The sequence below is a fragment of the Pseudophryne corroboree genome, chromosome 12, assembly GCF_028390025.1.
Source record: "Pseudophryne corroboree isolate aPseCor3 chromosome 12, aPseCor3.hap2, whole genome shotgun sequence".
In the NCBI taxonomy this organism is placed as follows: domain Eukaryota; kingdom Metazoa; phylum Chordata; class Amphibia; order Anura; family Myobatrachidae; genus Pseudophryne; species Pseudophryne corroboree.
The window spans coordinates 29,909,043-29,922,729 of record NC_086455.1 but is presented as its reverse complement, the minus strand read 5'-3'; the positions used below and the strand labels follow the sequence as shown (position 1 = coordinate 29,922,729).

The 13,687-nt window shown below is 49.7% G+C and overlaps 1 protein-coding gene across 1 annotated transcript in view; it reads right to left on the bottom strand.

The window, feature by feature from the left end:
* The window catches only part of LOC134980453 (deubiquitinase DESI2-like), a 105,432-nt gene that overhangs the window by 13,329 nt on the left and 78,416 nt on the right, over positions 1-13,687 (bottom strand). Inside the window, exon 2 of the mRNA XM_063947291.1 lies at positions 12,963-13,035. Within this exon, the coding sequence (XP_063803361.1) occupies positions 12,963-13,035 (73 nt within the window). The remainder of the gene's footprint in view (positions 1-12,962; positions 13,036-13,687) is intronic.

Below are 13,687 nucleotides of genomic sequence, written 5' to 3'. Positions count from 1 at the left end.
ACGTGTGTGTGTGTCATACTTGCCTACCCTCCCGGAATGGCCGGGAGGCTCTCAAAAATCGGGTGACCCTCCCGGTACCCCGAAAGAGCAAGCAAGTCTCCCGATTTCAGATTCACCCCCTGCCCGGCCGCCCATTTAGCGTGTAAAATGGGCGGTCTGGGCAGGCAATGACGCAATTCTTGTTGAATCGTGTCATCATAGCCACGCCCTGCTGTATAATGCCGGTAATAGCGGCATCACACAGTTGGGGGCGTGGCTTACGTGACACGAACCAGCAGCCACGCCCCCGTTCCTCCTCTGGCCCGCCCCCCTCTGCGTGTCACCTCACTGCCCGCCCTACTGCTGAGCCAACCCAAAAGTCGGCAAGTATGGTGTGTGTGTGTGTGTGTGTGTGTGTGTGTGTGTGTGTGTGTGTGTGTGTTATATACACACACGTGCATGCATGGTCATACATACATGTGCCGCTCCCGGGAGGGCCCGGGATGCTGATGCTGCTGCCTGCCCGCCTTCATGCCCTCTGTTCTGCTGCTCTCCTCCGTCCTCCTGCAGCTGTATTGAAAACGTTCCTCCCAAAATGACCGCCGCCTCAGAGGAGACAGTTATTCAAGATACTAGAGGGCTCCTCTAGTTTCTTGAATAACTGTCTCCTCTGTGGTGGTGGCCATTTTGGGAGGGAAGTTTTCAATACAGCTGCAGGAGGACGGAGGAGAGCAGCAGAACAGCGGGGATGACCGCGGAACGGCAGGGACGGTGGCGGCGGGCAGGTGGCTGCATGAGCATCCCGGGCCCTCCTCTCTCTGTCAGAGAGGCTGGGCCTGGGACAGCTGTGCCCCCAGCATCCCCCTGTATACCAGCACTTTGTTGACGTCACCACCCCATACAGGAAGGGAAGGGACAGCGACTGACATCAGGGCCAGTGGCGTTACCTACATTGCAGCTTTCTAGTTGCCTATCGAATATACTGTATGACTCTCCATTCTGTCATACAAAAGTATCTCTTTAAATCAAACTTTTTTTTAAATTCATATCGTTACATTGTATTATGCATTTTACATTCATTTGTTCGTATTTTTCTTGCAGACATCCAATGAAAAATATATTACCTTACTAAAAAACTAAGTGAATTTTTGTCAAGTCCATACAATACAATACAAAGTCCTACAATACTATATGAAATAAACTATACTCAGGGACGCCATCAGGGTAAGACTGCCTGGCCTGGGGTACTGGGCCCGGACAGAGAGGGGGCCCGTCCCTGGCTCCCACCGCTAACTAGAGCTGCACAAGGCTGCACAACAACAGCGGGCTGATGTGCAGGGAGGGACTTAAAAACCAGCCTTCCCTGCGCATCGGCCCAGTGAATTGCTCTTGCAGGTCTGTTGCGCTTAAATGTGACGTCATCACTCACAACGTGTAATGTCACATAGGGGTGGAGTGGTGCAGAATACGCAGGTGGGGGGGGGGGAGGGGGGGTCTGCCTGTTTTATCAGTCCCAGGCCCCACAATTTCTGATGGCAACCATGACTGTACTATATGCTATAGTACTGTACTATATGCTATAGTATTTTTATAGCTGCCATATATTTCGTCTTGAGCTCAACTTTTGACCTGAAGAGCAAGCACATGTAAGCAGACAATAACCTCTTCCCCCCGCATGTTTATCACAGTGAGGAGCTGGTCCATGAAGAGCTGGCACCTATATGACTGCCGACATGGCTTGCCGTCTCCAACTACATAACTGTTACATGGCTATATAGATTTTATTAAGTACAGATTCACTGTAATCTTCCAGAATGCCAGACCCAGGGCCGGTTCTTGCTCTTTTGGCGGCCCAGGCGGGAAATAGGGGCGTGGCTTCATACAGGGGGCGTGGTCAGCTACGCCCCCTGTACAGTAGAGTAGCGCCGCTGAAATAGAAAAAAAAAAGAAAAATTTATACTTACTATCCCCGCTCCCGACCGCTGCAGACCTCCGCCGGCGCCACGCTTGTCCTCGGATCTGGCATAGACAGACACTAGAGGTAAATTATGACCCCTAGCGTCTGTCAGTCCCACAATGCTGTGCGGTGCGCGATGACGTCATCGCGCACCGCACAGCAAAGGTCCTCTCCACGAAGGGAAACTAGAAGCGTAGCGTCTAGTTCCCTTAACAGCGGGGAACCAGCGGGCAGTGGGGGGCACAGCAGTAGCAGATCTTGCCATGGTGCGGCGCCCTCCGGAAGGCGGCGCCCCGGGCAAAAGTCCTGCTTGCCCGTGGCAAGATCGGCTACTGTCCAGACCTCAGGTCTAAAACTAAGGGACCATTTTTAGTCCTCGCCCCTTGTTAGGGTTACCTCCTCATTCCTTTAATTCTGGACACATATTAATTACACAGGTTCTGTGGCTGATTAAAACCAGGTGAAATGGAGTCTTGAAGTCAGCCAGCCCCAGAACCTGTGTAATTAATGTGTCCAGAATTAAAGAGATGAGGTAGTAATCCTTGTGCCCGTTTTCATCCCTTGCTCTCCCACCAAAGTTCTGCTGTTCCTTATCTCATTCTGCCTATTTTGTATCCTCTACTGAAACCTCTAAATATGGATTTTTCTGCATAATATTAATATTAATAATACATCAACAGCAGCAGCCAAGATCGGCAATTAATTTATATATCTGGAGATGATACAATTAATTTCAGCAAATGCACAATTTGTCAGACATGTAATAGAAAACAATCTTATAGCCAAACTGCCATTTATTAGTAGATGAAGCTTGAGCTGGCAGGGCATTTTGACAAAGATTCAAGTTTTTAAGACATTTGTTTCAGTTAAACTGGTGAATGTGCAACGTGTGCAGCTGTAATCATTATAGGGCTAGATTCAAGGTTGATTGCAAAACAACATTTTCCTCTAATGGGCAAAACCATGTTGCACTTCGTGGGGGGGCGGGGGGGGGGCAGATATAACATTTGCAGAGAGCGTTAGATTTGGGTGGGTTATATTGTTTCTGTGCAGGGTAAATACTGGTTGCTTTATTTTTACACTGCAATTTAGATTTCAGTTTGAACACACCCCACCCAAATCTAACTCTCTCTGCACATGTTACATCTGCCCCACCTGCAGTGCACATGGTTTTGCCCATAAGAGGAAAAAATTGTTTTGCAATCAACCTTGAATTAGGCTAATAGTACCATATAGCAAGATAACAGCATTACATTTGTCAGTATGTGATCATTTTTCTCTACAAGATTATTCAAGTTGTGTCAAGATCCTTGGAGATCAGTGATTGTCAGAAATCTTATAATTAGAATTTAAAATCTGACTGGAACTTTTATGACGTTGGGCTCTATGTATAGAGCCATGAAAAGCCCATTGTCATCCGTTACCTGTGATAAAAAAAAGGCTCTTTGCTGCTTTGGGCTATTCAAGGACCTGGTTACCACACATGAAGATGATGATGATGATGATGATGATAAACCTTTTATGACAAAAGTATGGGGAAAGTGACCTGCCAGTAAGTCAGAAAACTGAAGTAAGCTTCATTTTTAGGAGGAGATTTATCAAAGCTTGGAGAGAACTAAAGTATTACCCAATCAGATCCTAACTGTCATGTTACAGGCTGTGTTTGAAAAATGACAGTTAGGAACTGCTTGGTTTGCATTTGAGCTCTCAACACATTGTCCCTTTCCAAGTTTTGATATATCTCCTCCATAATTTGATCGGATCACGGTGATGAGGCTCCCTGTGTTTGCACCCCTGTCTACACGTCACCCAGGGCATGTGCCCCGCTTCTTTATATGGCATTAGCCCGATTTTACCTATGGGGGAAGTCTGGCCAGAGAGGGATCTTTTGATCCTTCTCCAGTGTACTAGACTTTTTTTCATGATTCCTAATGTACATGTAGGTTCTGAACCCACTTTACTTTTTACTCATTGCTGGGACGTGATCTTATCGGATCCTGTGTCCGCAATGAAACCCCCATAATACATTTTGTGAATTCTGGCATCTTTCAGGTCATTAATACAGTCATTGTTAAATAGGTCCCTTAAAAAAAAACACTTTCTGCTGACAATTTTGTATAGAATCTCTGTTGCCAGAAACCGCATGCCGTGCACTGGTGCTTGATCCACTGTTCTGGGCCACTTTTGGAATAATCTGTTTCATAAGTTAAAAGAAGCGGATTCAATAAGCAATTGTGATTAGATTCTATTCATAATTCATACCACATTCATGTAGAATTCCCTGTGTGACCTTTACAAGCTCTGTGTACAATACAAAGAGCGAGGAACAAACAAATGGCCTTGAATTGAGGAGCGGCGCAGACATGGCAAGCACAATGTATTTGTCAGTAGCATTGAATAGATGACTAAGAAGAGGTGTAATTGTTTTACAATGTCACAGACTTGACATTAGGAGAACTGCAGAGAGAGTGAATATAGATTAGTGGTTCTGGATGTGAAGCAGACAGGGGAGTTGCACGACACTATATAGCACTTAGTTTCATTTATTTCTCACATTAATATAATTATATCCTTTCAAGGAGACAAAGGCAGTTTAAAACTCCCAACTGGTGACTAAAACTCACTTAATTTCGCCTTGCTTTCCCTGCACTAAAGCAAGTTTGGAGACAGGGGCCCTCATTCCGAGTTGTTCGCTCGCAAGCTGCTTTTAGCAGATTTACTCACGCTAAGCCGCCGCCTACTGGGAGTGAATCTTAGCTTCTTAAAATTGCGAACAACGTATTCGCAATATTGCGATTACACCTCTCTTAGCAGTTTCTGAGTAGCTCCAGACTTACTCGGCATCTGCGATCAGTTCAGTGTTTGTCGTTCCTGGTTTGACGTCACAAACACACCCAGCGTGCGCCCAGACACTCCTCCGTTTCTCCAGCCACTCCCGCGTTTTTCCCAGAAACGGTAGCGTTTTTCCGCACACACCCATAAAACGGCCTGTTTCCGCCCAGTAACACCCACTTCCTGTCAATCACACTACGATCACCAGAACGATGAAAAAGCCGTGAGTAAAATTCCTTACTGCATAGCAAATTTACTTGGCGCAGTCGCACTGCGGACATTGCGCATGCGCACTAAGTGGAAAATCGCTGCGATGCAAAAAAAAATACAGAGCGAACAACTCGGAATGACCCCCCTGGCTTGACAAGCTTGCTTGTAGGAGGCAGCCATTTTGTGGTCAGAGCAAAAGCTCATTAGAATGGAGCTAATTCAATCTTTAGAAATGAGCGACATTACTGACATAGGAGGCATACCGTGTTGCATATGTAGGGAATGCACCCAAGGGCATAGCTATAGTGGGTGCAGGAGGTGCCATTGCTATGGGGCCTAACTCAACTGCACCCAGGTCATAAAGTTGTCTACCAGGTTTCCAGCAGTTCAGTAACATTAACAAGGGCACCACTATAGTTCATATAATGGACTAGGGCACTGCTGGGAGGCCAGGAGCGTAGCCAGGACTTTGTGGTCCCCATAGCAACATTTTGAAGGGGCCCCCGTCCCAATGCTTCTAGAGAGACACATCTCTGCAGTAGATGTAAATTTTATGCCCTATAATAGTGCCCTAGGTCATTTTTTGACCCTTAGTAGTGCCTTATTTAATGTTATGCCTCATAGTAGTGCTCTAGTTTCTTTTATGAATCACAGTAGTGCCTAAGTTCACCCTGTGTCACATTTCAGAACTGCTAGTACACATTATGCCGCAGAGTACCCCCAATTCACATGCTCCCCGTTTATATTGTGCCTCATTACAGCGCCCCGGTTCATTTCATATTATATAACATTAGAATGCCCTTCAGTTCATTTTATACCACACTACAATGAGCAGGTCCAGGGCCATACCTACATATATTGCAGGCCCCAAGGAAAAAGTTTGAAAGGACCCTTACGTACCACCCAATGGTGAAAAATGTATATAACACGTAACTGAGAGAGGGAAGGTGGGCCCCTCTCAGCTCTGGGCCCCATAGCAGCTGCACTGCTGCACCTATGGTAGCTACGCCCTTGTATGAGGCATAAAATGAACTAGGACACTACTATGGCAAGAATGACACTTAAACTGAACAACTGCTGTGGAGATAAGGGTCTCTCTAGGGGGGGGGGGGGGGGGAACCCCTTAAAATGTTGCTATGGGACCCTTAAAGTTATAGCTACACCTCTGGATGCATCATTGGAATTACTTGAATACAAATGTCAGATATGGCATATATTTGTGTATATTTCAGTTTTGACTGCTAGTAGATTTGCTAATTACTACTAAACAGCCAAGGACCTCTCTTTTATTATGTCTAATGAGCAATGGCCAATGTGGGCTGCTATAGAGTGGTATGCCATATCTACACTGCTCACTACTATTGACAGAACCAGGGACATACTAACGCCTGAGGGAGCCTGTGTGCAGCGGGCCCCCTGCTCTGAGCAGCCCCACCATCACTACCTGCACATTTCCATGTGCGCCGGCAAGCAGGTCCCTCCTCCTCTTCGGAGCCATCTTCCCAGTGGTATTTGGGAAGATGGCGCATGCGCACAAGAGGGCAAAGGCTCTGGCACAGTGCTTTCACAGTGTGATGCCATCTTCCCAAAGATGTCACTGGGAAGATGGTGCTGTGGAGATGAAGGGACAACCTTGCCAATGCAACGCCATCTTCTTGAAGATGTCACTGGGAAGATGGCACTGCAGAGGAGGAGAGACACGCTTGCCAGCTCACAAGGTGATTAGAATGTGGCTGCATGACCCAGGGCTGTCTTAACAATATTGTAGGTCCTGGGCAAAGCAATGCATTGGGGCCCCTACACACCCATTCATGGGAACCAATTAAATAAAATATGATAACATGCCACGCCCCTCCTGGTGTCCCGCGCTGTCTCTCCATGTGCTTCCATACAGTGAATGACTTTCAGCACTGTGATTGGTGGATAGCTCCATTGCACCAGCAACCCATTATAGAAACAGCTATCGGCAGAACCTATGATAGCAACAGGTGTAAGTGGTGTGTGGTTGAGGACTTGAGGTCAGTCCACACAGTAGATAAATTAACCAGGCTTGTAGGTTTATAAACTGGCAGGAAACAGGATGCAAGTTAAAACAGGGTTAATGTACGTATAACAGCAGGTACACAATGCAGGCATACAGCCATGCAGCGGGTACAACAGCCAGGAATATTGTGGTTAATGCAGGCGGTTTGCAGTGTAGTATGGCACACTCCTGTATAGACTGCCAATGGTGGCAGTGGTACATACAATATATTCAGACATGGTGACACAGTGGTTATATACTGTAAAATTCAGACACTGTACAGATACGGGTACATCCTTTGCTATGGGGGATGGAGAAAAGAAGACACACAAAAAAGGTGCACAGCGCAGTTGCACATTTCGGCTGGATGGGTCAGAAGTCTCATTGTGACATCCCATTGTGTAAGCATGCCAAGCATTTGGAGCCCAGTTGTGCTCACATTAGGGGGGTATATTTACTAAAGTGTGGGTTTACAAAAGTGGGGATGTTGCCCATTACATCCAATCAGATGCTAGCTATTATCTTCTAGAAGGTGCTATATAAATAAGTAGAATAAGTCTCCATCTTAGAGACTTTAGAGTGCTTAACCCTAACCCTTCCTCCCCGCAGCCTAACCCTACCTCTAGTACCTAAACCTAACCTCCCCCTGCAGCCTAACCATAACCCTCCCTCCCCGCAGCCTAACCCTAACCCTACCTCTAGTACCTAAACCTAACCTCCCCCCGCACCCTAACCCTCCCTCCAGCCTAACCATAACCCTCCCTCCCTGCAGCCTAACCCTCCCTCCCCGCAGCCTAACCCTACCTCTAGTACCGAAACCTAACCTCCCCCCACAGCCTAACCCTAACCCTCCCTCCCCGCAGCCTAACCCTACCTCTAGTACCGAAACCTAACCTCCCCCCGTAGCCTAATCCAAACCCTCCCTCCCCGCAGCCTAACCCTACCTCTAGTACCTAAACCTAACCTCCCCCTGCAGCCTAACCATAACCCTCCCTCCCCGCAGCCTAACCCTAACCCTACCTCTAGTACCTAAACCTAACCTCCCTCCCGCAGTCTAACCCTAACCCTTCCTCCCCGCAGCCTAACCCTACCTCTAGTACCGAAACCTAACCTCCCCCCGTAGCCTAATCCTAACCCTCCCTCCCCGCAGCCTAACCCTACCTCTAGTACCTAAACCTAACCTCCCCCTGCAGCCTAACCATAACCCTCCCTCCCCGCAGCCTAACCCTAACCCTACCTCTAGTACCTAAACCTAACCTCTCTCCCGCAGTCTAACCCTAACCCTTCCTCCCCGCAGCCTAACCCTAACCCTATCTCTAGTACCTAAACCTAACCTCCCTCCTGCAGTCTAACCCTAACCCTCCCTCCCCGCAGCCTAACCCTTCCTCCCCGGAGCCTAACCCTAACCCTATCTCTAGTACCTAAACCTAACCTCCCCCTGCAGCCTAACCATAACCCTCCCTCCCTGCAGCCTAACCCTCCCTCCCCGCAGCCTAACCCTAACCCTACCTCTAGTACCGAAAACTAACCTCCCCCCGCAGCCTAACCCTAACCCTCCCTCCCCGCAGCCTAACCCTACCTCTAGTACTGAAACCTAACCTCCCCCCGTAGCCTAATCCTAACCCTCCCTCCTCGCAGCCTAACCCTACCTCTAGTACCTAAACCTAACCTCCCCCTGCAGCCTAACCATAACCCTCCCTCCCCGCAGCCTAACCCTAACCCTACCTCTAGTACCTAAACCTAACCTCCCTCCCGCAGTCTAACCCTAACCCTTCCTCCCCGCAGCCTAACCCTACCTCTAGTACCGAAACCTAACCTCCCCCCGTAGCCTAATCCTAACCCTCCCTCCCCGCAGCCTAACCCTACCTCTAGTACCTAAACCTAACCTCCCCCTGCAGCCTAACCCTAACCCTTCCTCCCCGCAGCCTAACCCTAACCCTATCTCTAGTACCTAAACCTAACCTCCCTCCTGCAGTCTAACCCTAACCCTCCCTCCCCGCAGCTTAACCCTTCCTCCCCGGAGCCTAACCCTAACCCTATCTCTAGTACCTAACCCTCCCTCCCGGCAGCCTAACCCTAACCCTACCTCTAGTACCGAAACCTAACCTCCCCCCGCAGCCTAACCCTAACCCTCCCTCCCCGCAGCCTAACCCTTCCTCTAGTACCAAAACCTAACCTCCCCCCGTAGCCTAATCCTAACCCTCCCTCCCCGCAGCCTAACCCTACCTCTAGTACCTAAACCTAACCTCCCCCTGCAGCCTAACCATAACCCTCCCTCCCCGCAGCCTAACCCTACCTCTAGTACCTAAACCTAACCTCCCTCCCGCAGTCTAACCCTAACCCTTCCTCCCCGCAGCCTAACCCTACCTCTAGTACCGAAACCTAACCTCCCCCCGTAGCCTATTCCTAACCCTCCCTCCCCGCAGCCTAACCCTACCTCTAGTACCTAAACCTAACCTCCCCCTGCAGCCTAACCATAACCCTCCCTCCCCGCAGCCTAACCCTAACCCTACCTCTAGTACCTAAACCTAACCTCTCTCCCGCAGTCTAACCCTAACCCTTCCTCCCCGCAGCCTAACCCTAACCCTATCTCTAGTACCTAAACCTAACCTCTCTCCCGCAGTCTAACCCTAACCCTTCCTCCCCGCAGCCTAACCCTACCTCTAGTACCTAAACCTAACCTCTCTCCCGCAGCCTAACCATAACCCTCCCTCCCCGCAGCCTAACCCTAACCCTACCTCTAGTACCTAAACCTAACCTCTCTCCCGCAGTCTAACCCTAACCCTTCCTCCCCGCAGCCTAACCCTATCTCTAGTACCTAAACCTAACCTCCCTCCTGCAGTTTAACCCTAACCCTCCCTCCCCGCAGCCTAACCCTTCCTCCCCGGAGCCTAACCCTAACCCTATCTCTAGTACCTAAACCTAACCTCCCCCTGCAGCCTAACCATAACCCTCCCTCCCTGCAGCCTAACCCTCCCTCCCCGCAGCCTAACCCTAACCCTACCTCTAGTACCGAAACCTAACCTCCCCCCGCAGCCTAACCCTAACCCTCCCTCCCCGCAGCCTAACCCTACCTCTAGTACCGAAACCTAACCTCCCCCCTGTAGCCTAATCCTAATCCTCCCTCCCCGCAGCCTAACCCTACCTCTAGTACCTAAACCTAACCTCCCCCTGCAGCCTAACCATAACCCTTCCTCCCCGCAGCCTAACCCTAACCCTACCTCTAGTACCTAAACCTAACCTCTCTCCCGCAGTCTAACCCTAACCCTTCCTCCCCGCAGCCTAACCCTAACCCTATCTCTAGTACCTAAACCTAACCTCCCTCCTGCAGTCTAACCCTAACCCTCCCTCCCCGCAGCCTAACCCTTCCTCCCCGGAGCCTAACCCTAACCCTATCTCTAGTACCTAAACCTAACCTCCCCCTGCAGCCTAACCATAACCCTCCCTCCCTGCAGCCTAACCCTCCCTCCCCGCAGCCTAACCCTAACCCTACCTCTAGTACCGAAAACTAACCTCCCCCCGCAGCCTAACCCTAACCCTCCCTCCCCGCAGCCTAACCCTACCTCTAGTACTGAAACCTAACCTCCCCCCGTAGCCTAATCCTAACCCTCCCTCCTCGCAGCCTAACCCTACCTCTAGTACCTAAACCTAACCTCCCCCTGCAGCCTAACCATAACCCTCCCTCCCCGCAGCCTAACCCTAACCCTACCTCTAGTACCTAAACCTAACCTCTCTCCCGCAGTCTAACCCTAACCCTTCCTCCCCGCAGCCTAACCCTAACCCTATCTCTAGTACCTAAACCTAACCTCCCTCCTGCAGTCTAACCCTAACCCTCCCTCCCCGCAGCTTAACCCTTCCTCCCCGGAGCCTAACCCTAACCCTATCTCTAGTACCTAACCCTCCCTCCCGGCAGCCTAACCCTAACCCTACCTCTAGTACCGAAACCTAACCTCCCCCCGCAGCCTAACCCTAACCCTCCCTCCCCGCAGCCTAACCCTTCCTCTAGTACCAAAACCTAACCTCCCCCCATAGCCTAATCCTAACCCTCCCTCCCCGCAGCCTAACCCTACCTCTAGTACCTAAACCTAACCTCCCCCTGCAGCCTAACCATAACCCTCCCTCCCCGCAGCCTAACCCTACCTCTAGTACCTAAACCTAACCTCCCTCCCGCAGTCTAACCCTAACCCTTCCTCCCCGCAGCCTAACCCTACCTCTAGTACCGAAACCTAACCTCCCCCCGTAGCCTAATCCTAACCCTCCCTCCCCGCAGCCTAACCCTACCTCTAGTACCTAAACCTAACCTCCCCCTGCAGCCTAACCATAACCCTCCCTCCCCGCAGCCTAACCCTACCTCTAGTACCTAAACCTAACCTCTCTCCCGCAGTCTAACCCTAACCCTTCCTCCCCGCAGCCTAACCCTAACCCTATCTCTAGTACCTAAACCTAACCTCTCTCCCGCAGTCTAACCCTAACCCTTCCTCCCCGCAGCCTAACCCTAACCCTACCTCTAGTACCTAAACCTAACCTCTCTCCCGCAGCCTAACCATAACCCTCCCTCCCCGCAGCCTAACCCTAACCCTACCTCTAGTACCTAAACCTAACCTCTCTCCCGCAGTCTAACCCTAACCCTTCCTCCCCGCAGCCTAACCCTATCTCTAGTACCTAAACCTAACCTCCCTCCTGCAGTTTAACCCTAACCCTCCCTCCCCGCAGCCTAACCCTTCCTCCCCGGAGCCTAACCCTAACCCTATCTCTAGTACCTAAACCTAACCTCCCCCTGCAGCCTAACCATAACCCTCCCTCCCTGCAGCCTAACCCTCCCTCCCCGCAGCCTAACCCTAACCCTACCTCTAGTACCAAAACCTAACCTCCCCCCGCAGCCTAACCCTAACCCTCCCTCCCCGCAGCCTAACCCTACCTCTAGTACCGAAACCTAACCTCCCCCCTGTAGCCTAATCCTAATCCTCCCTCCCCGCAGCCTAACCCTACCTCTAGTACCTAAACCTAACCTCCCCCTGCAGCCTAACCATAACCCTTCCTCCCCGCAGCCTAACCCTAACCCTACCTCTAGTACCTAAACCTAACCTCTCTCCCGCAGTCTAACCCTAACCCTTCCTCCCCGCAGCCTAACCCTAACCCTATCTCTAGTACCTAAACCTAACCTCCCTCCTGCAGTCTAACCCTAACCCTCCCTCCCCGCAGCCTAACCCTAACCCTACCTCTAGTACCTAAACCTAACCTCCCTCCTGCAGTCTAACCCTAACCCTCCCTCCCCGCAGCCTAACCCCTCCTCCCCGGAGCCTAACCCTAACCCTATCTCTAGTACCTAAACCTAACCTCCCCCTGCAGCCTAACCCTAACCCTCCCTGGCATACTGTTGACAGTCGGGATTCCGGCACCAGCATTGCGATTGATGTAGGGATCCCGGCATCGGTCTTCTAACAAGTGTCAGGATGTCGGTGTCAAATTCTGACTGCCGGCATCCCGAATGCCGATATGCTGACCGGATCCCTTCCACTCAGATGTGTTCTTCTTCCCTAAGAAAAAAACAGCTCTATACTGAAAGCATTGGGGCTCCTCCCAAGTCCATTTCTGCTGGGTGTTGTTGTAAGAAATTATTAAATGTCAGGAATCAACATTTTCCAGTGGCACTACTAGTCTTAGCAAGACATGGCAAACAAAACTGCTTGGTGTACAGGTCAGTGACGTGGCCAGGGCTTGTGCAAGGAGAGCAAGGGCTCCCCCTGCTGTAAAAGAGCCTGTGTAGCGTCATACATGTGTTGCCGCAGATCCCTGGTGTTGAAGTTAGGGTCGTCTCCCCTAACAGATTCCCCCGGACAGCCTGGAAATCAAAAGAGACGCGCAATCCCAAACACTTTCCCCGTGGGCAACTTCCTCATGGAAGTTATTTATTTTATTATTCAAATCTATTATTTATTATCAAGAAAATGTAGAACTTACCTCTGCCATAAATTTCTATCCCAGAATGAAATACTCCTATGCCCAATGTTGAAGTGTATTCATTTATCCAATACTGCAAAATAAAAAGTAAATGGTTTATTGATGAATAGCACAAGTAAGTGAAAATAATAAATATATAGCACTCAATCCTGACAATATTACCATGGCAAATTCATAATTCATTGAGGAAAGCAGATCACAAATGCTTATTTACCAAGACGGCGCAAATCTGAAAGCTGTGTGGTAACCCATAGCAATGACTACTCAATGCAACCACTTAATCCAACTACCATTTTCCCAGATCTGTCACTGATTAGGATGCACAGATGTCAGCAACCACACTGCAGTCACACCAAGGTTATTGGCCAACCAGACAGTCCAGATAGTTTGGGGCAGATGTACTAAGCGTACTAGTAATAAAGTGGAGAGAGATAAAGTATCAACCAATCAGCTCATGACATTTTTCAAACACGGCCTATAGCATGGCAGTAAGTTTGATTAGTAGTACTGTATCTCTCTCCACTTTATCACTCTTGTAGGCTTAGTACAACCGCCAGAAACTGAAATCTATTTGGAAATATAGCTACAGTACTGGATATGTGATATCTCTACCAACAGCTACAAGGATGGTTCAATAAGTAAGGTGACAAGAGCAGGCCACAGCAGGCAGACCACTGCTTCTCACGACCACTAGATTGCGCCTCATATCAGTTGGGGTATTTAAT